The sequence below is a fragment of the Pseudochaenichthys georgianus genome, chromosome 14 (genome assembly GCF_902827115.2).
Source record: "Pseudochaenichthys georgianus chromosome 14, fPseGeo1.2, whole genome shotgun sequence".
Lineage (NCBI taxonomy): Eukaryota > Metazoa > Chordata > Actinopteri > Perciformes > Channichthyidae > Pseudochaenichthys > Pseudochaenichthys georgianus.
Window position 1 is genome coordinate 8,707,950 of NC_047516.1, and position 25,604 is coordinate 8,733,553.

Here is a 25,604-nt window from a genome sequence, read left to right on the forward strand (position 1 = left end):
ATGGCTGGACGGCACATGAAAGTGCCATGTGTAGTGTACTAAAAATATATCGTAAGATTTCAAAGTCCCGATTTTTTTATCTGGGGCCACCTGTGAGAAACTTTGAAGTCTCGAACTGGATATTAAAAGTTTGCATGGCATAAACATTTTTTAATTCTAGTCAAGAAAATGATGGTGAATACTTGGAATTAAAGAGATTTGAAGCAAAACGAAACTTTAAATTGATTTAACCCTAGATGCAAAAACTGTTAGACATCACAAATATTTGACAATATGCAAAATATTACACTTGTCAAAAGATTTTAAATGAAAGTATGTTGGGCCGATTTTTTTACAAAGGTGTTAGCATTTCATTTGGGAGGAACTCTTGTTTTGGAATTGAAGTTAGGATATTGGTTGTTTGGACTTGGGAATTGACCAATACATCAGGACCAAAGGTTGACACTTTATTTTACTTGCAATACAATTACTTTGTTCCATCTCTGGTGTGATGTAACAAGCAAATATACAGTATAGCTTGGCAAACATGTCAAATAAGACTTTTCGTAATCCTTTCATGCTAATAAATGGGAAATTCTTCTTTAGTAAGTAGCTGGGTTAAGAATCTGCCAAACTCTACCAGTAGCAAGAAAAATTCCAAGTATCCAAAATCTGGATTAGAAAAGGTGTGACACACACACACCCACCCACACACACACACGCACGCACGCACGCACACACGCACACACCCACACCCACACACACACACACACACACACACACACACACACACACACACACACACACACACACACACACACACACACACACACACACACACACACACACACACACACACACACACACACACACACACACACACACACACACACACACACACACACACACACACACACACACACACACACACACACACAAGCCTCCAGTCTCCATGCAGCTGCTCTGGAAAGTTTAAGTTCCTGCAGCCTTTGAAAGGTAATTCACAGGCTGCAGTCTTAGCGTTAGACACTATAATTCTCAGCAAATCTCAAATGTTGGAGTCACTGTGGCATGTCACATATCGAGTAAATCTCTTGGGAATATCTTTTATCTCTTGCTCAAAAGCTTGGATTTGGTGTGACCGACTACTTTTGTTTTGCATTATGTTAATTTTCCTCAATGTTTATGTCACACACAGAGCAGAAAGACCTAGGAGCATCTGACCGAGGCGGAGGAGGACATTCGAGATGGAAAATATCTTTATGGTAAGATGACACAATTATAATTATTTGTTTAAAGTACTCCCTTAATATATCACTGTAAAATACGTTTATGCCTATTTCACTCTCCAAAATAGATTATAGTTAATATCAAATACAACCTGAACATGTTGGTGCATTTTTATTATTATTATTATCTTATTTGCAAGTGTAAACCTTTAATTAAAACATATTCCTAATTGCGGACGCAAATCAAACACATTGTCAAAAATATAAGTAGTAAGGTATTAATATTGTTAGTGTGACAGTGGGTGAGCAGATGTGTTGTGTTTATAGTCTTTTAAGCCAAACAAAGTAACACACTTGTTTTTTCTTCCTGAAGCTAAACAAGTCTGTAAAGTCGCTGTCCGACACAACAGATAAACAACTACATCCACTCAAGAGTTATAGATCCTATTCACCCTTTCAATGAACCTTGAGATTCACTTAGGGGTTGTTTCCAGCAGCCGTATATCAAGGCTAACAACAGTGGAGATCCTCTTCAGGAGCCTGGTTTTGGTTTAACTCCCAGTAATGCCCCCTAGTGGAAGAGCAGTGTTGAATAAATACAAGTCAACCATTATTGCTCCACCTAAATGGTGAGTTAGGGTTAGGTTTTTTTTTTACTTTGGCATTTAGGGCTGACTAATTAATGTTTTGTCTTTTTTTTGTCAATGTTACTCAATTCACAATTAGTTTGGTCTATAAAATGCTAAATACAATTAGAACAAAATGTATATTACTGCTTCCCAGAACCCGAGATAATGTCTTAAAAGTTATTGTTTTGTCAAGACATTCAAAAACCAAAGATATTCTATTTTGTATGATATAAAAACAGAAATAAACAGCAAACCCAGACATCTGAGATCTTGAACCTTAACAATTGTTGGAATATTTACTCAATGAATGACATAAACACTCAATAGTTTGCGGTTGGTTCTTAATCTACTCATTATTTATTTATCTTATATTGAGATAGCTTCTAATGAGACTGTAGAGATCTTGCTGCCCAGTAGAAATTAATTCAGTTTCTGCAGGAGAGTCCTCAGTCCTCTGATTCTGCCTCGCTGCTGTCCGGTGAGTTCGCCAAGTGTTCAAGCCCTCTGCTATCTGAATGACAAGGTTCAGTAATCAAAGAATTTGTTGACCCTTTCCTCCCCTTCACCCTGCTGCTGCTACACCTCCTGACCTTCTCTTTTCTCATTTGTCTGAATGTGTCACAAACAAATGAATGTATGTACACAGAAGGCATGCCAAGTCCCCAAAAATGCAATTAGGTTTTAGTCTTTCTACACTAAATCAGAGCTTATGATCACAAAAATTAACGTCATGGTAAGATGGTTGTCATGAAATGGCAATAGTTAGGAGTAGGAGTGTATTGTAGGAATTGGAAAACACATTTAGGCTTCTCGCTGCTCTATATAATCATCACACCAATTCCTGCATAAGAGCTTAATACATTATAAATTATAATAACTGATAAGTATGGATAGTGCTTATCAGCAAGTTATTTTCCATTGTTTAAAAAGGTCAATGCAGACAAAAAGGATTCAAACAGGATTGGAAAATGCTAGTGTTTATGTTTTTTTGAAGATGCAAAATATCTTGATGTCAGGGGAAGTGGAAATCATTTTTGGTTTAACAGCTCTTTAAGACATGGCAACTCATCAAACATAAAGATAACTACCCCTCACACATGCAGACACACCCTTCAGATTTTAATAGACACTGAGACACTAAGATCACGGAAGGATCAGATAATTCTTGCCCTGCGTGCCCTTTTGCCCCCGCCCCCTGCCTCCCCTACACACACTCACACTGCTACATCACCCACCTCCACCTAGCTGTCTCTCACTATCAGCTGCTCCCTGCTGCCAATGTTTTGAGAGGTCAGAGCTGTTTGTTTGCTCTAAGGCCCGTCGTCTGATAGCGTGTGTCGGACTACGCCTGCCCCTGCCGCCTCATCTTAACCTGAGCCGTTATCAGACGACTCCCCTGCAACTCCAACCTTGTCTTTTGAAAGGAACACTTCCCCTGGAAATTATGGACAGATAGACGGTGTCTCCATCTGTCATGGTGGAAACCTCCGACAGACAGGATGACACTCGGGAAGATTCCATGATCTCCAGGTTCAAATCCATCTCATGACCTCTGATTAACATTTAAGGATTCCCTACTGAAGTAGTTTTTAAGGATGATCCTTTTCGGCTTTAACAATTGTACTTGAATAATACAAAGATAATTTTTTAAAGAGCAGATTTAAACTGATTTCCAAGAGGATGTTTTATTCTCACACATATAGAAAAGTTGGTGCCTTCTGCTATAAGGACACTGTAGTTTATTTGAACCAACGTCCTTTGTTGTAAGGAGAGATCTGATATACTTCCTAAATTAGGAAAATAACAGAAATTAGTTAAAGACATCATAAAAACCTTATTTTGTAAAACTAAGGACGAAAGTGCAATACAAATATTACAACCTGTGAACCACATTAATCAAACTGTTCCAAAATCTTTGAGATGTGAATGTGTATGTTGGAGAAAGAAAGAAATTATGTAGATCACAAAAGCACAGTTAACACAGTTAAATATTAAAAACAAGGTAAAACAAAGTCAAATCAAATCATCGGCATGAAGATTTAAGGATGAAAGACAAAATAAGAAAAAATAATCAGTCTTAATAGGCCCTCAAATGTTTCAGATTCATAGTGAATTCCTAAACAATAAATAAATAATAACTTTTTTAATTTAGTAAATGTATTCGATGTTTCCAAATAATAAAAAATGACACTAATCCCATTTGGGCTTTCGGAAACCTCCCTCACCTTAGAACATTCATCTGGCTTGAAGTGCAGCCGGCCAAGTGACCACAAGAAAAAAAAAAAGCTGTGATAAAATTACTCCCCCAACACTGGATCAATCCCAGAAGGGAGGAGGGGGGGGGGTGGCAACCACCTGATTAAGCAACATGGAGGAAATGAGAGAAGCAAAGGGGTCCATTTTCAGGAGGAAACCCCAGAAGAAAGAATGGGAGGGGATGAACGAGGGGGGCTAGGTGGGATAAGCTGTGTACATATGTGTGCGTGGGGGGTGTTGGACGGTGTGCAGGGTTAAAGTCACAGATTTTAAATCAGTTCTTTGGCCTGTAAGGGGCGCAACAGAAGCCCAGTATGAGAGAGCAGAACAAAGAGGGCAGCAGTGGCCTCGACCAATTAACATTCCTGCAGCCTTTATGAGCCGCCTGGTCCCGCCCCTTCACTCACACCTCGTAAAAGTCACAAACATCAATTCTTGCAAACCATAACTGTCATTATAATCCCATTAAAAACAACCCACTGAGCAATTTACAGTGAACACCACGGCCAAGTGTGCCAGCAGAGGGGAGGGATCGCCTTTGCTGGAGTGCAAACAGGACTAATAGGAAAGTTTATTGGGCATAATTTGACAACATTTCACATGATAGTGACTCCGTAAATGTATTGTTTGAACTGAACAACAAATAATACATCTGTTCTTCTCCATCTTCTTTTAATATAATGGGTATTGGCAAGTATGTAGCTGACCACACAGTACAGGTGTTGTTATTTAAAGCAGCCTTTGTTTGTTGTATGGCCACAAGAGGGTATAAAAGCACAACAATAAGCAGACGTATACATAGCCACAACTTATAAAGTCCAATATTTGCTCTGTTTTAGCTTTGGTTTTGTCTCCAACCATTCCTTTCAAAAAAGCTGGCTCTATAACCAACACGTTCTCACTCCCAACCCGTCACAGTTGTCTTGTTGACAGTTACGGACTGTCAGGGCCCCTCCCCGTCACGGAATTACGGACAGGGTACCCCTTGAGAGTCAGTTTTCAACGGGCAGGGCGTCCCATAGACCTTCATAGACCTCCCATAGCAGTGGTTCCCAACCTGGGGGGCACGCCCCCTTGGGGGGGCGCCAAAGATCGCAGGGGGGGCGCCAGGCCTCAGATGATTTGAGGCCAAATATCATATTTAGACTTTTTTTTTTTTTAACTTTTTTACATATAATTGTAACGCAATACATGATTGTCACTAAAAGCCTTGTCTCTACATTACAATAAAATATAAAAAATAATTGACTCATTAATTTTAATAAAAATTCAAGTTAGTATTAAAGGCATAAAAAGACAGAAATGTATAATTCTTTCTTTAATAGAAATGTTTCTTCTGCCCATAAAGTGTCCAAACCAGGCTTGTGTGCATTTTTAAAACATAGTCATTGTCCATGCCGGTTTCAGTTGGATTATTTGTCACAGTTGCTCCGATCAGAACGGTCTCCTCCATTTTGTAGATTATTTACGACTTTTGAATCCACATAAACACATCGGCAAAATCCGGCTTACTTTGAGCAACAGTTTAATCCCTTTGTGAATTGTTTCCACTTCCGCGCCGTCCTTTCATTTCTTCATACAGCGGGAATCCAAATAAATTAATCCTGAGTCCAATAACCATCAAAGTCACTCCAATAGTGCTCCTTAATTACGCTTTCATCCTCCTTTAACAACATACTTCACATTCATCCAGTTTGTGACAGTAGTTGTAGCATTTTTGAGACTTTTAAACTTTAATTAGCGCTGTTGTGTGTGGGGGGGAGGGGGGCGCAACTTCCAACAGGAGTCATTTGGGGCGGCTCTTGGGAAAAAATGTTGGGAACCACTGTCCCATAGCATTGACGGTTGGTTGTTATTGTCAATATTAATATAATAATTATTTATTTTTTAATACTCGCACTCAATTTCGCTGATTTTCTTGTTGCCCCAGCTTGTTGACACCTCTTTTAGCAGACACAAAGGCTACATTAATGTATTACATCGATATTAATCCATGTGTGTGGTTGTGGAATTAATGGACGTGCCGTTGTCCTTTACAAACTCTTCAACTACAACCCTAATTATATTTATAAATATTTTAGAAGGCCTCACGAAATACTTTAATATAAATTCAAATGTAAATGTGAAGGGATGTGTGTAATGTGGTGATTGACATTATTCACCCACGGATCTATGGGTTGGGGTATTGTTCCGCACGGACATTTTAGTTAACCGGACTTCCTGTTGATTTCCATAAAGGTTGGTGGCCGAAACTACTTTAATTATTTTACACAAAACGAAGTTAAAAGTGACTAACAATTTGCCAAACAAATATTGTTTACACTTTCTTGATTTCAGCATGATAACCAGCAACTTGAGAGTATCTGTTATTGAAAACTTGATTATTTTCTCAATGTAGATGATGATGATGTCTTTGCTCCTCCCTCTTAAAGACATATCCTTTATGTTTTATTTTATTTATTTATCTTAATTGTGACATGTCCTAAATGCCTCTTGTTAAATACTTGGGGGGACAAATACAGAATATAACTTACTAAATTAGCAGTGTTTTAATTCAAGATAATTTCCAAATGTGTTTTTATAATAGAAAGCAGCATTATGCAACTTACAAAGGCAGAAATACATTCACTATCTGTGCTAATACAGAACCGTTCTTTAAAACACTGACATTGAGCGCCGGAAAGCTTCATTTATCGTAAGGTTTTTTTGTTATTTTCCCTCTCCTGTGCAGGTGGTTGTCAGGTCCATGCTTCTGATCCACTGTGACCCCACATGGCCTCAACCCTCTATAACAAATGTTGGCTCATTGGGAAGAATGTGGCTCCCTCTAGCCGCTAGGTACGGTGTCACATCAGTATTTCAAGTACATTTAATTAAAGGTGTTTTCTGTACATTTTCTCTGCAATATGCTCTTTGTGTGTTTTCCATCTGTGAACACTTGGTAATGCATGTGATTTGACCTGCTCTTAACAATGTGCCATATACATATGCAGACAACATAACATGGCATTCATTTGATATTATTGATAATAGCTGAACTATTATTAAAGTATTGCTCAACATGAAACAAAGTAAAACCTGCTTACTGTAATTTAAAAGGAATGGCTGTACCCTGATTTTCTATATACAAATATAATAGAAATACATCATTTAAATTGATTGAAGTCTGTTTAATACATTATAACTTTGTCAGATATAATATTAGTATGTGAATACAATACTAGTTTACAAAACGACTGTCATGATGATAAACCCATGCTTGGGTTTTGCTTAAAAACAAAACTTAAACAAAGTACAACAAAATGTCATTCATAAAGGCTCTTCAAGAACAGTTGCCTTAAAGTCAGAGGACAGTTCCCTTTAACCAAGATCAGATACAATTTTTTCAGTAAAAGTAAGCGTTTTCGTCTCAGGCAGAAAACATAAAACTTATAAAACAATTGGGGTGTAATACATTTCAAAAATAACTTATTTCTACATTCCCTGCTGCCAGAACTCGTATTATGCTGTGGGAGTTATCAATCATTTTAGCTAATTTTATTAAATTAGTTTTTCAGGAACACATATTGCTTTTCAGTCATTGACATGACTGTATTAGGTTGGTTGAAAGCAATAATATTAAGTTAACGTAATATTATTGCTTCAAACTAACATGATGCAGTTATGCGAAATCTGTTGACACAACACATTAAATTAAAGTCAACGTTTATTTTCTTTCAATGTAGGCTCGTCTCTTTATAGGCTTCAGTGTACAGTGTATTTATAATGTTTAGATGTGTTAGAAAAGCCGCAGCAGGCTGTGTGTTAATGGAACATGTTACAGCCTTGGTGGTGGTCAGGAGACAGGAAAGAACTCATGTGTTCTTGGCACTGACTAGGACGACTTGGAGGTTTCTCCTCCTCATCTCTCTGGACATCTGACACCAGCTGCAGGGTGTACAGAAGGTGGCAAACAGACAGTCCCTACATATGGTGTCCTGCAGGAAATACAGTCAGGTGAAAAATAGGATTTACAGGCTGCATAATTGATTCTGATAATTATTCATACACTTTGTTTACCTTTCTTACGTATTTTTTAGAAGTAATTCTAAAGTAATTTTTTTAAAAGTAGGGATACCAAAACCCTGAAATAGAGACACTTTCCTTCCAGGACTGAGGTTTTTTTTTTTTTTTTTTTTACCAAAGGTCCACAAAACCTTCAAAAGGTTGCTTTCTAAACCCAAGCCATGATTTCCTCCCAACTCTAACAAAGAGTTTATTGTGTGGACCTTTATTGTGTCAGTAGGAATAAAAAAAAAAAACACACACATTGTCCTAACCCTTAATGAAATTGTTGTTTGTTGAGCTGTTGAAAATCTTGAATATCACTTTCATATTTTTGTCGAATTAGACACTCGTGATTGTTAACACTTTCTGGACATTTGCTTTACAAGTTCAAATCATGTAACCTGACATGTCTCCCTAAGTCTCAATGAAATAAAAACATTATAGTGGATCAACAGAAATTGCAAATAATAAATATTTCTGCCATCTGACACCAACAAAAGAGAATCGTGTCTTACTTTGATGCCGTAGCGCTGCCTCATGGAGACCCTCATGGACATGGTGACGGGAGGGACAAAACCAAACATGTCCAACAGGGGGAGACAGAGACACTGCCCATATTTCTTGGTTGTTTTACAGGCGAAGCAGGGACAGCACCAGAAAGCACAACAACCTTTACCAGAAATAAACAAATGCCAGATAAGCAACCAATAAACATTGTAAAAATGACCAACACCTGTAAGATCCCAGAGACAAAAAAAAACACACAAATATGCACACAATCATTTAAACGTCCCATCATATGCTATTCTGGTTATTACCCGTCCCCTTGTGTGTTATGTAGCTTTTTCTGCATGTAAACGGTCTGCAAAGTCACAAACCCTCAAAGTACACCCTGTAGCAAGTACAACTCTAACACAGAAAATACCAACCCAGTCTCACAAATAACTATGTGTAATAACTATGTTGGTCCACAACTTGGGATGTAGTATTTCTACAAAAACACCTCTGAAATTGTAAGATCCCTACCTTTTTTTTCAACATTCATTTCCAATGGCTGGCGTCTATGTCACGTGATCTTCAAATTTCTCCCTGCAGAAAAAAAAACATGGCCGACATTCGTTTTATTCTCGGTGGAAAAGGCCTATTTTAAGGTTAGTTTGGCCATTAAAATGCGTTTTGATGTCATTTGATGCGAGAAATATGAGTTGTTATTTCAGATTATGTGTGCAGCGGATGTACATGATCTTTAGTTTGCTAGTTATTACGAAGATTACTTCAGGAAATTGTGTCCATTCAACGTTTTCATTGTTACCAAGGTGGTTGCTAGGGACGCTGCTATCGATATTATTTCTGTTATGTTGTGTAACTGTTTAATGGTGTTATCTTTATTGCTACCCCCTTCCCCGTCAATGTATAGTGTTGGTCCACAGCGCAAACGTATTAGTTTAACAAAATCCGCATCTAAAATTGTGGCATAGATATGTTATTTTCCCCTGTGCAATTCTCCATTTACTCAACAATAACACATAATTATCCTTGTGTTTATTTATTTGTTTGATTAATAAACACAAGTTGGAGTCCGTCAGGACCGAGGGTTGGAGCAGCTCATCTTGCTTTAGAGAATATTACACCCGGAAGTAAGTATTCTCTCCGCTTCGCTTGACAAACCCCGTGATAGTACTCAAGCTCTGTGATTGGATGTTTGAATGTGCTCCGAGGGTTACGCCGAACGTCGAACAGCACTTGAAATGGGATGGAACCACGGCAGACTGTCCAAAACTGGATTTGAACGGGTCCCCCCCTCCCCCACCCCGTCCCCAGAACTACACATGCTGGCTATTGTGTTTCGCAACATGTTCTCTATGGCACGTCTCTACTGGGAATTGTAGTTAACGTATCTACGTATGCCACAATTTTAGATGCGGATTTTGTTAAACTAATACGTTTGCGCTGTGGACCAACACTATACATTGACGGGGAAGGGGGTAGCAATAAAGATAACACCATTAAACAGTTACACAACATAACAGAAATAATATCGATAGCAGCGTCCCTAGCAACCACCTTGGTAACAATGAAAACGTTAAATGGACACAATTTCCTGAAGTAATTTTTGTAATAAAGTTCTAGCAAATTAAAGATCATGTACATCCACTGCACACATAATCTGAAATAACAACTCATATTTCTCGCATCAAATGACATCAAAACGCATTTTAATGGCCAAACTAACCTTAAAATAGGCATTTTCCACCAAGAATAAAACGAATGTCGGCCATGTTTTATTTTTCTGCAGGGAGAAATTTGAAGATCACGTGACATAGACGCCAGCCATTGGAAATGAATGGTGAAAACACATGTAGGGATCTCACAATTTCAGAGGCGTTTTTGTAGAAATACTACGTCCCAAGTGTAGTTATTACACGTTTTTTGTGAGACTGGGTTGAAAATACGTGTCCATGCTGCCCCAGAAGGCCTCGTTGGAGATTTGTTTTTTTCTTCCATTTTTTTCCTTCTGGGTCCTATTAACGTAACAAAGTCCAAATGGACCCAATCCGCACACACACACACTCAGCCTTATCTTTTCTCAGCCGCGGAGCCACACACACACACACACACACACACACACACACACACACACACACACACACACACACACACACACACACACACACACACACACACACACACACACACACACACACACACACACACACACACACACACACACACACACACACACACACACACACACACACACACACACACACACACACACACACACACACACACACACACACACACACACAACACACACACACACACACACACACACACACACACACACACACACACACACACACACACACACACACACACACACACACACACACACACACACACACACACACACACACACACACACACACACACACACACACACACACACACACACACACACACACACACACACACACACACACACACACACACACACACAAGGAGCTCAGGCTGTGAGTGGGGTGGGGGGGGGGAGCTCCAACAGGGCGTGTATAGGACAGAGAGTGAATACACATACTATACAGAGATGCTGTTATGAGAAACCAATGTGATTTTGGAACATTGAACAATGTAAATCTATTCTAGTAGACCTCAACAATGGAATTATGATCAGTAGAAATGGCCTTTAAGATACTAATAAATAATTAGAATAAGTCAATTACCTTTCCGGTTCACTTTTTTTACATCAGATTTGGCTGTGTATTTTTGCTGTTATTTCATAAAACATGGATGAGTATCTAACATTATTATTTGGAAGTATTGAGTTCAAATCGACACATAAGATTGGTAGGTTTGTTGCAAAAAATGACACATTAAATCAGTAAGGAAATGACAAAATGTACTGTAATCCTGTGTTTTTATGATGCAGCTAATATGAAAGATTAATGTATTTGAAAACTACAGAATACAAATGAACAACGTCTTGCCCTTTGAGTAAGTAAACGATGCCCTTTTGTCACATAATCATAGCATGACTGTGCACAAGAGATACAAATCAAATGTAAACTATATTTGTAACTTCTCTCATAAAGAGAAGAAGTGCAGATACTTACACTCAGGCACATTTTGAACGCAGTCACAGATCCCTGATCCCCACTCATCAGAGTCCCGGGCGTCCATCACAGGCTGAGGCTGGCTGATGACCATTTTGGAAGTCATGATGGCTTTCTAAAGGAGGAACCAGGACTTAGAGTTCATGTCAAAAATGTTTGTTATTGGTGCTTGTACAAAATACAGTCATATGCAAAGTGGCAACAAAGAAATAGGTGCTGGCAATACCCTTGCTACAAGAATGAAACAAAAAAAACACACCACATACTTTACGTATTTCATAGTTTCAGTTAGAACGTTACATCATTTTACAGTATAATAGAATTTGTTCAATAAGATATTGTAGAAGGACACCCAGTGCTGCTCTGGTGGAGGCTTGTAAGCATGTGAGCGTTAGAAATATAATACTAACCCGAGGACAAAGTATTGACATTTTTTTGTGTTTTTGGCATGGCGAAAAACAGGTTCACAGATACACCTTTACCGCATTTGGTCTAACAAGCATATAGGTCAAGCTAATGGGGCTGCTGTGACTCAGGAGATGGAGCAAGTTTTTCACCAATTACAAGGTTGATGGTCAACATTGTTAATACTTTGGACTAAAGCTTCAGCTAAATAACATGTAATAAATGTAATGTAACCAAAGTGCTTTTGATAAATGTAATTTACTTTTATCATGGTCGTGGGATTTCCCTATTAATAACCAAGTGGTTAAGTAACCATGACAAATAAGTCATTTTAAATTGGGTTTTTGTAGACACTGATACTGAATAACTGCCTGCCGATAGATCAGATATCACCAGTATTTGTCATGCCGGATGGGAATTACAGACAATGTGCTGTGTCATCATTTGAGTGACTTGTTAGAAAATAAAAGTCAGGTAATTTAAATTGTCCAAACAAAATGCTTTTTTTGTCAAGAAAACCTTTTCCACATCTCTAGAGTTTCTCTTTGATTTGTTGAGGGGGAAAAGGAACCTGATCGATTCAAATGTAACAGTGAGTCTACGTATCACTGTGAATTTATTTAGTAATATAGGGCTTCCTTGCTGACCTTTTGAATCCTATTAGAACATATCCCATTAGCCTTCAATGTTTCAAATTCTCTGACAGGGATATTTTTGTAATTCAATTTCATTTCAATATATTTAGGGTCCAAAATTCCTCTGCCATTTGAATTCTCACATTCTTGTATTTTGTTTTTTGACAATAACAGTTACATCTTTCAGCCAACCAGATAAATGAAGAATACACACATCTATACTGTAAATGGTCAACAAAGGTATTTTCTTTCTGACCTATGGATATAAAGGTGGAATAATATTTCATGGCAAATTGCCTTAAAGCAAAGTTGGTGCTAGTTAGTGCTATCCATAAAAAAAGCACACACTCTACATTAGAGAAAAATAAGATGACACGAATACAGACAGGTTACAAATAATAAAAGCGCTATATATATAAATATATAGAGCAGCTACTACTTATGCATTATCATGATAGTGCCGAGTTAATATCTTACCTGTGTATTTGTGTGTTGAGAGAGCTCTGAGTCGTACGTCCTGTTACAGCCGGTGTCTGCACTGAAGTGCATATCTCTTTAAGATTATAAATACCTGCACACAACAGAACACCTGAAAGTTAAAACTGGACAAACCAGTCAGCCCTGCTCTCCGTGAACATCGCTTTGCTATTATGTCATTGTCCGCTCCAGTGGGGGGGGGGGGGGGAGCTGTCGGCTGTGCGTGTTGATGAAAAGCTGGTTCGAGGGGCTCCCAGTGAATGTTTTCCTAGGGCACCCACATACTCTTGAATCGCCACACCCGCTAAGAACTAAGGTGAGGCTATTGCATGAGCATCATGTGATTCATGTCATGACCGTCATGACCTCATGTCTGACACTTATGTGACACTGTTGCTTAAAGGGCCCATGTCATGCTTCCCCTTGTTTGTTATGAAGGTTTTTATGCATGTAAACGGTCTGCAGAGTCACAAACCCTCAAAGTACACCCTGTAGTGAGTAAAGGAAAAAAATCTATAAAATCCTATAGAATCTTGTAGAAATCTATAGCATGTTATAGAACATAGTCGTATTTGTAAGCCATGCTAAAGAATTCTATAGAATACTATACAAATCTCTAGATCATTCTGTAGAATACTATACATTTGTACTTTTCTATAAACTTCTATAATTAAAACTATAACAATCTAAAGAATTATATAGGACAGAACCGACTCATGACATATCTGTAGAAATCTATAGAAATCTATAGAAATCTGTAGAAATCTATACTGTAGCATTCAAAGAAAACATGCATGACATTTTCTCTCTGATGCAACCTATACTAAATTCTATAGAATGATATAAAACTCGTCTTTAAATTGGAATAGAGAAAATCATAGTAATCTACATCATTTTGTGGAACTGAGCTCCTTTCAAAAGCTGTACAGGTGATCCCTTTGCAATCTTTACAACTGTATACTGGATTATGTGACCAATTAAATTATGTAACCTATACATAACCATATACAACCATACAACATATTGGAATGGAACTCTAAACTGAATGAATGTCACTGTCCTTGTATTCTGATGTAAATGCTCAAGAATTTCTGTGACTGCATCTGTATGTATACGTTGATCACTTTTGTTATGCAACTAATTATCTGTTACAACTGAAGATCAAAGCTAAGTGACATAACAATAGCTATTGTTAGTGTGAGTCTGTTATAAACAACTCATTGGAGTCTGCAGTACTCTACTCGACTGTTTTGCAGTCTATTACACTGTAAAAAAAGATTGTAATTTTACAGGAAATAACTGTAAATGTTTATAGTAATTATCATGTTTTTTTAAATAACTTGCAAAATCCTGTAAAATGACAGATATTAACTATAAATTATCAACCCAAAACATTATTTTAAGTATTTTGACAATAACGTTACAGTACATTTACTATATAATATTTACAGTATTTTTTCACTTTCAGAAAATACATGCAGATGTACGTAAAATAAAAAGTATTATCTGTAATTAAATATGTAACTCGTAATATAAAAGTGTATTACTATTATAAGACTTTAAGATATTTCTTTGTAATTTTAAGGTAAACATAAAACTGTCAAAAAATGCGTCAAATAAAAAAAAGTAAAATGTAATTAAAACATTTTTACATTACATTACATTACATTGCATTTAGCTGACGCTTTTATCCAAAGCGACTTACAATAAGTACATTCGACCAGGAAGACACAACCTTGAGGAAAACAGAATCATATAAGAACATCAGGTTTCAAAGAGCCAATCGTTTCAAGTGCTGCTCAACTGGCTAAGCCAGTCCTTTATTAGTATATAAGTGCTCTGTTAGCAGTTCTTTGTTAGTCATTCTATCGCTCGAAGTGGAGTCGAAAGAGATGAGTTTTCAGTCTGCGCCGGAAGGTGTGTAAGCTTTCTGCGGTCCTGATTTCAATGGGGAGCTCATTCCACCATTTTGGAGCCAGGATAGCAAACCCACGTGTTTTTGCTGATGGGAACTTGGGTCCCCCTCGCAGCGAGGGTGCAGCGAGTCGTTTGGTTGATGCAGAGCGTAGTGCACGTGCTGGGGTGTACGGTTTAACCATGTCCTGGATGTAGGAAGGGCCAGATCCATTCGCAAGTACGCAAGTACCAGTGTCTTGAAGTGGATTCTAGCAGTTACCGGAAGCCAGTGGAGGGAGCGGAGGAGCGGCGTGGTGTGGGAACATTTTGGAAGGTTGAAGACCAGACGAGCCGCTGCATTCTGGATGAGCTGCAGAGGTCGGATGGCACATGCAGGTAGACCAGCCAGGAGGGAGTTGCAGTAGTCTAGGCGTGAGGTGACGAGAGCCTGGACCAGAACCTGCGTCGATTTCTGGGTCAGCTGTGGGCGTATCTTCCTGATGTTGAAAAGCGTGTATCTGCAGCAACGGGTTGTAGCAGCGATGTTTGCAGTAAACGACAGGTTGTTATCTAGGATAACACCCAGATTCCTTGCAGTCTGAGTCGGGGAAACAACAGAGGGGCCGATGTTGATAGTTAGGTCAAGAGAGGGACAATCTTTTCCCGGAAGGAAAAGCACTTCAGTTTTGTCAAGGTTGAGCTTGAGATGATGAGCGGACATCCACTGAGAGATGTCAGCTAAACAAGCAGAGATGCGTGCGACGACCTGGGTCTCTGAGCGGGGAAAGGACAGAATTAATTGGGTGTCGTCAGCGTAGCAGTGGTATGAAAAACCATGCGGGCTAATGACAGATCCGAGCGAGTTTGTGTACAGGGAGAAGAGGAGAGGACCAAGAACAGAGCCCTGAGGGACCCCTGTAGTTAATTGACAAGGGTCGGACTCAGACCCTCTCCAAGTAACCCTGTAGGTGCGGTCTTTGAGGTATGAGGTGAGGAGGGAAAGTGCAGAGCCTGAAACTCCAAGTTCTTGGAGAGTGCGAAGGAGGATCTGATGATTCACCGTGTCGAATGCAGCAGACAGGTCCAACAGGATGAGGACAGAGGAGAGGGAGGCTGCTTTAGCAGTGTGCAGTTCCTCAGTGACAGCAATGAGAGCAGTTTCTGTGGAATGACCTGCCTTGAAACCAGACTGGTGCGGATCCAGAAGGTTGTTCTGATGGAGATAACAGGAGAGTTGTTTAAAGACAGCGCGTTCAAGTGTTTTAGACAGGAACGGGAGGAGAGAGACAGGCCTGTAGTTTATAACATCAGACGGGTTGAGAGTGGGTTTCTTCAGGAGAGGGTTTACTCTCGCCTCCTTGAGACTGTTTGGAAAGTGACCAGAAGTTAGAGAAGTGTTGATGAAATGGGTGAGAAACGGTAGAATATCAGGAGCGATAGTCTGAAGGAGGTTTGAAGGGATAGGGTCCAGAGGACAGGTGGTAGGGCGGGCAGAGGTAATGAGGGTAAGAACCTCACTTGGAGAGAGAGGGGAAAAGGAGGTTAGTGTGCCGGTTGAAGGTGGCTCAGGTGATCCGGCGGTGAGTAGGGGTGAGTCAGAAAAAGAAGAGCGAATGTCGTAAACCTTTTTTTCAAAGTGGTTAATAAAGTCGCTTGACAGAAGGGAGGAGGGGGAAGGGGCTTTGGGAGGGTCCAAGAGGGTGGAGAAGATGGAAAATAGTTTTTTAGGATTGGAATAGGAAGATTGGATCTTATCTTGAAAGAAAGTGCTTTTTGTCTGAGAGATGGAAGCAGAGAAAGAGGAGAGGAGAGCCTGATAGGTTAGGAGGTCGTCACGGTGTTTGGATTTCCACCATTTCCGCTCTGCTGCCCTAAGGACGGTTCTATTAGCACGCAGTGCGTCACTTAGCCAGGGAGCAGGAGGGGACTGACGAGCCTGCCGAGATGTGAGAGGACAGAGAGAGTCCAGAGAGGATGAGAGAGTAGAGAGGAGAGTTTCTGCAGCAGAGTTTGGAGGCAGGAGTTGGAACGAGTCAGAGGAAGGGAGGGCTGAGAGCACCGAGGAGGCAAAGGTAGAGGGGGAGAGGGAACGAAGGTTACGGCGGACAAGTGCAGGATGAGAAGAGATTAGTTTGTTATGTTTGGAAAGGGGTAAAGAGAATGAAATGAAGAAGTGATCGGAGGTGTGGAGCGGGTTTACAGAGAGGTTAGAAGTAGTGCAGTTCCTTGAGAATATGAGATCGAGGACATTGCCAGCTTTATGAGTCGGTGGGGACGGAGACAGTGAGAAAGCAAAGGTGGTTAACAGAGATGTTAGTTCGTCTATCTTCCCCGTCTGGAGGTTGAAGTCTCCGAGAAGTACAGCGGGAGGGCCAGTTTCAGGGATGTGTGAGAGGAGATGATCTAATTCATCCAAGAAGTCCCCCAAGGCTCCTGGTGGACGGTAGAGAACAACAATGGTCAGTTGTATAGGATGGGTCACAGTGACGGCATGGAATTCAAAGGTGGAAGGAGTGAAGTTAGGTAGCTTGAAGAGGGAAAAGCTCCATTTGGGAGAGAGCAGGAGACCAGTGCCACCTCCTCTGCCAGTGGGTCTGGGTGTATGGGAGAAGGAATATGCTGTGGAGAGAGCTGCTGGGGTGGATGTGTTGGATGGAGTAATCCACGTCTCAGTGAGAGCAAGGAAATCCAGAGACTGCAGGGAGGCGTAGCCAGAGATGAAGTCAGCCTTAGGAACAGCTGACTGGCAGTTCCACAGGCCACCTGAAACTAGGTGCTGGATCTCAGTGGAGCACGTGGGATAGACGAGAGCGGGCCGGTTATAGCGATTAGGAGATACACGGGGCCAGTGATAATTGCGAGAAGACACATGAACAGGAATGGAGAAAATACACATGATTATAGCATGAGGGGCTAGAAAGCTAAACAAAAGAAAAATAAGAATAAGACACCAGTGATACTTAGCTCAAATTAGAGTAGGATTTGCCTCCTCTTTGCCACCCTCGTGACTCCCGCAGGACTCCCGCAGGACTCCAATGTCTTTGGCAGTCTGACGCTGCCGCTGACGCTCAAGAAACAGCTGCCTAAATGGACGCCTGATTGCTGAGTTCTCACAGCTAAGGTGCCACGCCCCTCTAGTTAGTTAACTCTCTACAGCTGATGGGCGACAACGCAGAGGGGTGCGTATTTAAATGCAGCCCAGACAGAAACTGGACGCAGTGACAGTTTCACGTGGACAGATCTGAGATTTAAATTCTCTCAAAAGTGCCCTTTTAGCTACAACAACTACAGAACAATTATACAGAGTAGAATAACTGAAATAGAGAAGTCTAATTAAACAAGATTATTACTTACAGCGGTTTCTGCGTCCGAGGAGGTGTAGCAGCCAGGTCAAAGGAGTACACTGAATTAACTAGTTTTTGAGACCGCTATTTAACTGCTTTGTCAGCTGAGAACTGGTTTCTCCAGCTGTTTCTACACGTCACGCACAATCAACGCAGAGGGGTGCGTATTTAAATGCAGCCCAGACAGAAACTGGACGCAGTGACAGTTTCAGTGGACAGATCTGAGATTTAAATTCTCTCAAAAGTGCCCTTTTAGCTACAACAACTACAGAACAATTATACAGAGTAGAATAACTGAAATAGAGAAGTCTAATTAAACAAGATTATTACTTACAGCGGTTTCTGCGTCCGAGGAGGTGTAGCAGCCAGGTCAAAGGAGTACACTGAATTAACTAGTTTTTGAGACCGCTATTTAACTGCTTTGTCAGCTGAGAACTGGTTTCTCCAGCTGTTTCTACACGTCACGCACAATCAACGCAGAGGGGTGCGTATTTAAATGCAGCCCAGACAGAAACTGGACGCAGTGACAGTTTCACGTGGACAGATCTGAGATTTAAATTCTCTCAAAAGTGCCCTTTTAGCTACAACAACTACAGAACAATTATACAGAGTAGAATAACTGAAATAGAGAAGTCTAATTAAACAAGATTATTACTTACAGCGGTTTCTGCGTCCGAGGAGGTGTAGCAGCCAGGTCAAGGGAGTACACTGAATTAACTAGTTTTTGAGACCGCTATTTAACTGCTTTGTCAGCTGAGAACTGGTTTCTCCAGCTGTTTCTACACGTCACGCACAATCAACGCAGAGGGGTGCGTATTTAAATGCAGCCCAGACAGAAACTGGACGCAGTGACAGTTTCACGTGGACAGATCTGAGATTTAAATTCTCTCAAAAGTGCCCTTTTAGCTACAACAACTACAGAACAATTATACAGAGTAGAATAACTGAAATAGAGAAGTCTAATTAAACAAGATTATTACTTACAGCGGTTTCTGCGTCCGAGGAGGTGTAGCAGCCAGGTCAAAGGAGTACACTTTTACATAAATCATTTTCTCAATATTTGATTGAATCCACCAGAAACACAAAATATCCAATGTTGAAACAAAAGCAAATAAATATTAAATTCCTAACTTACTATATTGTAAACATCTACAGTTGACAATATCATTAAAAAAAAAAAATCATAGAAATTGGAGAAATCTCTGCAGGGAGGACCCAGGTTTAAAACACACACTGTTATTTACTCAACAATAAGTCACAGTTATCCTTGTTTTATTTATGTGTTCTGTTGCTGTGTTTTTTTTTTCATTGGTCAATATACAGTAATAAGCCTTAGTCTTACAGTATAATGTATCATTTTCGGATTCTGGCCGGCAGCCAGAGCTACGGCACTTGAAATAGAATTCAGCCAAAACACGGCAGACAAGTCAGGCATGTTTGGAATGAGTCCACAACACTCCTAATTGGTTAATATAAACGTAATTAAAGAAACCTGCCAATGATAACTGTCCGTGCCTGTCGTTCACATTTGAAACATCCACGTCAGTTTGAGCGGGTCTCCTCCTGCGAGCTACAGCTGTCTGTGTGTCTGCTGCAGGAGTTTATGGATTAATATCGGGATCATTTTACATCTACACGTTAAATATGAGCATCGGGACGTCAACAAAGAACAGAAGACTTGAGATATGGTGAGTCCTGCAACTGTAATGGAGTTAAATATGTATTTAGATAATCATTAGTTTGTGAATGTTTTATTTTTTATTTAAGGTTACGTTTCTTCTTCTAGTTAGCTGAGTTTCTTCCCGTTAAGTTGGTATGCATCATTACTAGGTTGCAGGGCTCTCAAGTTTTGAACAGAGTTCAGAGTGAGATTTTGGCAGCGGCGGGGCTTTGGGTGGGGACGGTGGTCTTATCTGATAAATGACACATACATTCATACAAATAAAAACATATTTATTTCATTCTTAGTGAAGGGATGTGTGTGTGTGTGTGTGTGTGTGTGTGTGTGTGTGTGTGTGTGTGTGTGTGTGTGTGTGTGTGTGTGTGTGTGTGTGTGTGTGTGTGTGTGTGTGTGTGTGTGTGTGTGTGTGTGTGTGTGTGTGTGTTTTGTTGTAGGTGTTGGTGGCAACCCTCTCCGCGTTGGCATTAGAGTGAGGGAGCACTAGAACAAGTTGAGCTATTTTAGTGAGCCTCCCAAACTGGCTCAAACCGGTCACCTTTAAAAAAAGGAACCAAGAGACTCTATTACTCAAATGCTTTGCTTTTGATTTCAATTGATTATGTGTATGTCATGTGGTGCCAAATATTTCTTACCTTGCACTTGATTGAGGACATACTCCCCCAAAACTCCTCAACATTAAAGGTGGTGGGATCTTGGGGCATGGGGATATCCATCAGCTGATATTCCAGGAACTCCTCACACACCTTGTCCTGTTCCTCCGGCCCATGGAAAGGTAGTAGTTCCTGAAATCTAAAAAGAGCACCATGTGTAAAGAACTGATTAATGTATTCAATCAAAGTATTGAAATCCTGGAAAATGTTGAAACCCTTACCTGTCTATTAGTGCTGGGGGGAAACGATTATTTCGAAAACGATTAATCGGGCGATTATTTGATCGATTAGTCGATTATTTTTCTGTTGTTCAATTCATAAAAAACGTAATGTAACATTTTTTTTTTACACGATACTGTGTCTCAGGGGATCTTAATATTTAACAAACTATTAATGTGTTATACCAGATTAATGGAAATAATCTCAGCTAACTGACGATACAAACCATGTTTACCAAAACAAAACACAAGTCTCATAAGAAGCATCTAAATGACCCATGAGCGAAAAATGCTAACGGACATTGGCACAGAACTCAAGATAAAAGTACCCTTATTACTTATCGTAGCTGCATATATAAAATATCCGATTAAAGCTGAGACTCCACAGATTATGTAGGTATATAGTATCATCACTGAGTGATCCGGACTCGCGACAGGGGAAGCAAATACAGTCATCACAACACGTACCTTTACAGAGCTTCTAGGGAGATCGTCTCACCACCGTAGCTGTCAATCTGATCAAAAGACGTGTTCAATGGCATTAAAATGAGAAAAAATGCGGCTGAATCGGTTAATCCATAGGTTTTTAACGTCTATGTATAAAAAAATTATTGAATTTATAATCCATAATTCCATTTTTATGTAAAAATCGGAGAGCAAATGGTAGCCACCACAGCTAGCTGCCGCTTTAAATGTTCCAACATAGCCGTGGTGCTTGTGTGATATGCCAACTCCATTTGGCAAAGACTGCAAATGACAATATCTTTGCGTTTTGGACTAACTTTAAAATATTCCCATGCTTTTGAAGACCTAGGGCGAGATGTTTTCGTTTGAGGGCTTCGTGCGCAATCCTGTGAGGAGGAGGTGGGAGCCGTTTCAGTCTCCATTGTGTTTGAAGTGCGATTGCGAACTGCTTGTTGCTTTGTTTACACATCCACGTGTGTGTAGCGACGCGTCAATGCGGAAATATGTCGTCGACGATATTTTGAAGTCGACGCGTCGACGCTACAGCACTACTGTCTATAAAGTATAGGGCAGAATGTCTAAATCCTATCCGGATACAGCCATGTTATTTTCTAATTGGCTGTTCGATAGCTTACATTCTTTTGATTGGTTGATGCGTGGCTACAGTGATTCTGTACTAGTTTGTTTACAAAATTGCGGCGCAACTTGGTGGGCGGTACCCTGGAAAGAAATCTCTGCGTGAGAAATACAAGGTGTGGCGTGTGAGCGTGTGAATGGAGTGGAATGCGTGTGTCTCACGCCAAATGCGTGAGACTTGAGAGCCCTGCTAGAAACAGCATCTCAGGGCTTCTTAACATTTAACAACTTGTTAAATGTTAAGAAGCCCTGAGATGCTGTTTCTTGCAAGATGTTGCGCCCGGGAAACCTGGTGTAACAGCCCTGCTAACGTTAGCTTACAGTTTATTGCAGTGCAACACGGGAGAATTACACATAAACATGCAGCGGGGTGTCACAGTGTTGTCGCCAAGCTTAATGTAAAGTTTCACAGCTTTCTTACAGCGGAATCTAGTTGGTTAATGTTCAGTAGCCAACAGCTAGCATAGCATAAACAGCTAACCGCTAACGTTCGGCTAAGTTGCTAGTTAGCTCTGCTCTATATATTACAAGCTAACATGACTAGCTAATGTCACACTGTGTGAACCAAAATACTTTTTGTATTACTACATCATACATGCTTGGTCCAAATCAGTGCTAAAATTAATTATTTTTGAAAATGTATAGTAAAGAAACACTCAGCCATGCATGAAATAACATAACAAAAGAATACGGGTAATGTTTGACCCATGTTGTGCATTAGAAGTGCAGTGATGCAAACATGATTTTTATTCAAAAAGTAAGAAAGGGAAAAATAAAAATTAGAATTGGTGTTGATCCAAAACAGGTTAATTGAGGAATACCCGGAATCCTGAATGGTTAAAGTAATTTATTGCAAAGACATTTACAATTAAACTAATTCGGATCACTTTTGACACATGTTGGTTGTATGTTGTGTAACAAAGGGTTAACATGACAGCTGTGATGTTCACTCTTTTGACAGAGCACCAGTGGACAGTGAGGACTATGGAAGAGAAGATGTGATGGCTTTGTGTGGAAAGCTGCTGAAGCCAGCCTGTGTCCCTCTCATCAGTCTCTCCAGGCAGCACCCAGCTATTCTTCCATCTTGCAGATGAAAAGACTTTGATATGTGAGTAATAACTAACTTGTGTCTAACATAATATTGAATGTCTTTTAGTAAAGTATTTAAAAATACCCCACATTGTACAAGTACAGGACAATCAGACCTTGTTCAACAAAGATCATCAGACAATTGTTTTGTCTTTGAGGTACAGCCGCAGCAGAGAGTCTGAGTTTGAAGAAAACACTAACATTTTATTTAGTGTTGTTTAATCAATCAATATTTACTGGTCTTGAATTTCCTCACTGGATTACAAAATGCTCGAATCTTATTGTACAGGGACATTATGCAGATTCAATCACCTGAAGATGAAAATATAGATTCATCGATATGTACCATTTTAAGGAAATAGACTGTTAGTGGTATTGACCGAAGCTCCGCAGCTGTAGCTAGGCGCTGCTAATGAAAACTCAAGTGCTCAATTTGTTGGTTTTTCTTTTTTATTAAGAATTGACCAAGCATATCTTCCTCTTCGAAATCCCAGTTGTACTTCACTAACACGCAGTGCCTGGGAGGGTGCGTTTGATTGTTCCCACCCTTACCTCACTTATGGACTAGGTCATGTTAGACAAGCAATCCAGTGGTCAGTTTTAGGGTAACCTCCATTGTTTTATTTTTTATTTATTCACTTTAAGAGAAAGGGATTTCAGAAACAAGTCTCACAAGTTTGGCTCGAGGTAAAATTAACAAAAGCTAACTGTTGTTAGACTATGTTCCCCCCTTCTAAACTTATGAAATAATCAATGCCCTTGGGATGCTCTCAATAACGTGTGTGTGTGTGTGTGTGTGTGTGTGTGTGTGCGCTTCAAAGGTCCATCATACAAGATTTAGGGGATCTATTGGCAGCTGCTGATAATAACATCCATCATTATGGTTTACTAATAGTTATCACTTCACTTCCTCCTCCAGCACCTGGACACAGCAGGAACCTACGCCAGGATCCTGTTTGTGGACTTCAGCTCTGCCTTCAACACAATCCATCAGGACCAGAACCTCTCTCCGTCAGGACCAAAACCTCTCTCCATCAGGACCAGTTATTTTCAGTTGAGAATGTTTCAAAGTAATCTTAAAAAATTCAACTTACTTTTTGTTTCTACTGTTTATAAGTATGATGTTTAAATATGAAATACTGTATTCATTAGTTGTACTATAATTCTACAAATATTTTAAGTTTTCAGAGTAATTGTTTCCTACAGAACATTTTGTGATGTCATTTTGTTGAACCTGTTTGATTGGAAAATGTTAGAAAGCTGTAAAATAACAGTATTCTCCCTGTATAACTTTAGGTTCTGTATTTATTTTAGAGTTTGATCACACAAATCTAATAAAAAAAAAAATGTAAAAAACTGTTTTTCTCATCAGAACTTTATGTAAGATATTTTAATGTAACATTTTAAGACAATGGATTTTGAAAAGAGAGGAAAGTTTCCTCTAAAAATTTTAAGGACAATTTCTGTATACTAATTGCTTTTGCACTTTATTTCAGTTAAAGTATTTTTACTTTCATTTTATGGTTTTTGTTTGGCAGCCGCTGCTGCCAGTCATTTGACTGTTTTTTTACGGGTTTTTCGCCCGTAGAAGTTTTAGTGCTGTACTTTTATTAAAGGTTATTGACTGTAAAAAGAGCAGATAAATCTGTAAAATTACAGTGTTTTCCTGTAAAATCTTTAAGGATAATTCCCGTAAATTAATGTTATAAGTTCTGCAGAACAATTTTATAGAAAATAATTAGTGTTGCACGGTGTACCGATACTTGAAAGGTACCGCGATACCCTGCCGTTAAAAACGGTACGATTCCTCCGTTTCATTAGTATCGGTACTTTAAGAATGACGGGGAAAAGTACTCCCGTGAAAAAGCGCCGTTTTAATAAGAGCCGTGTGTGTTCAGCGCTCTGCTTCCACTTCCTGCAGCCGTGCCTGCAGTCCCGCTCCTCTCAAGCACGTTCTAAGTCCCTCTCGTGCACGCGGCCACGCGCTAGCTGCCAGAGCATGTGAGAAAACGAGAAGCATGGCTGCAAGTGGGAGTGCAACTGCCGCTGCGCCTCGGCTTGTTGACAGAAAAGACGCCAGAAGTCTGTGAACGGGCCGTTCAGGTGTTCAGAGCAGAGCTCCCTGTGGGAGCGGCAGAGCGTGATGTGCACTGAAAAGTTTTTCTGTCGCAATATTATCGTTGAGCAAACGTAACTAGCAAACTAGCATCACTATCTGCTAACGTTAGCTTTAGCCTTCGTTTTCTATTAGTTTTTTTCATAGGCTATAAACGGAGGTGGTATAAGTATATATCTTGTACTTGAGTAAAAGTAGAAGTACCCGGGTCTTGTACTTGAGTTAAAGTAAAAGTACC

The 25,604-nt window shown here is 39.8% G+C and overlaps 1 protein-coding gene and 1 long non-coding RNA gene across 3 annotated transcripts; one reads left to right on the forward strand and one right to left on the reverse strand.

The window, feature by feature from the left end:
- The first annotated feature begins 915 nt into the window (after nt 1-915).
- On the forward strand, nt 916-24,556 carry LOC117458099 (uncharacterized). The gene is made up of 5 exons (XR_004553401.2): nt 916-975; nt 1,178-1,244; nt 6,825-6,931; nt 23,123-23,269; nt 24,170-24,556. It is a non-coding gene; the product is annotated as an uncharacterized lncRNA (long non-coding RNA).
- LOC117458779 (cornifelin homolog B-like) lies at nt 7,256-18,596 on the reverse strand. 2 transcript variants are annotated; one of them, XM_071205419.1, is made up of 5 exons: nt 18,522-18,596; nt 13,272-13,365; nt 11,755-11,869; nt 8,656-8,810; nt 7,256-8,070 (listed from the first exon to the last, which is right to left on the reverse strand). In XM_071205419.1, the coding sequence occupies exons 2-5, from the start codon at nt 13,341-13,343 to the stop codon at nt 7,948-7,950; spliced, it is 465 nt and encodes a 154-aa protein (XP_071061520.1). In that variant the 5' UTR covers nt 13,344-13,365; nt 18,522-18,596; the 3' UTR covers nt 7,256-7,947. The 2 variants fall into 2 exon arrangements, with proteins under 2 accessions (XP_071061520.1, XP_033955331.1); XM_034099440.2 differs by lacking the exon at nt 18,522-18,596 and having other exon boundaries at nt 13,272-13,577.
- Nucleotides 24,557-25,604: the final 1,048 nt, after the last annotated feature.

Bases quoted from the DNA above. Each gene is read 5' to 3' on its own strand.
- LOC117458779 (XM_071205419.1), bottom strand. From the start codon at position 13,343: ATGCACTTCAGTGCAGACACCGGCTGTAACAGGACGTACGACTCAGAG. The intron at 8,811-11,754 runs GTAAGTATCTGC...TTTCTGGTAAAG, and splicing joins CGTTCAAAATGTGCCTGAGT to GTTGTTGTGCTTTCTGGTGC. The intron at 8,071-8,655 runs GTAAGACACGAT...TATTTCCTGCAG, and splicing joins GGCAGCGCTACGGCATCAAA to GACACCATATGTAGGGACTG.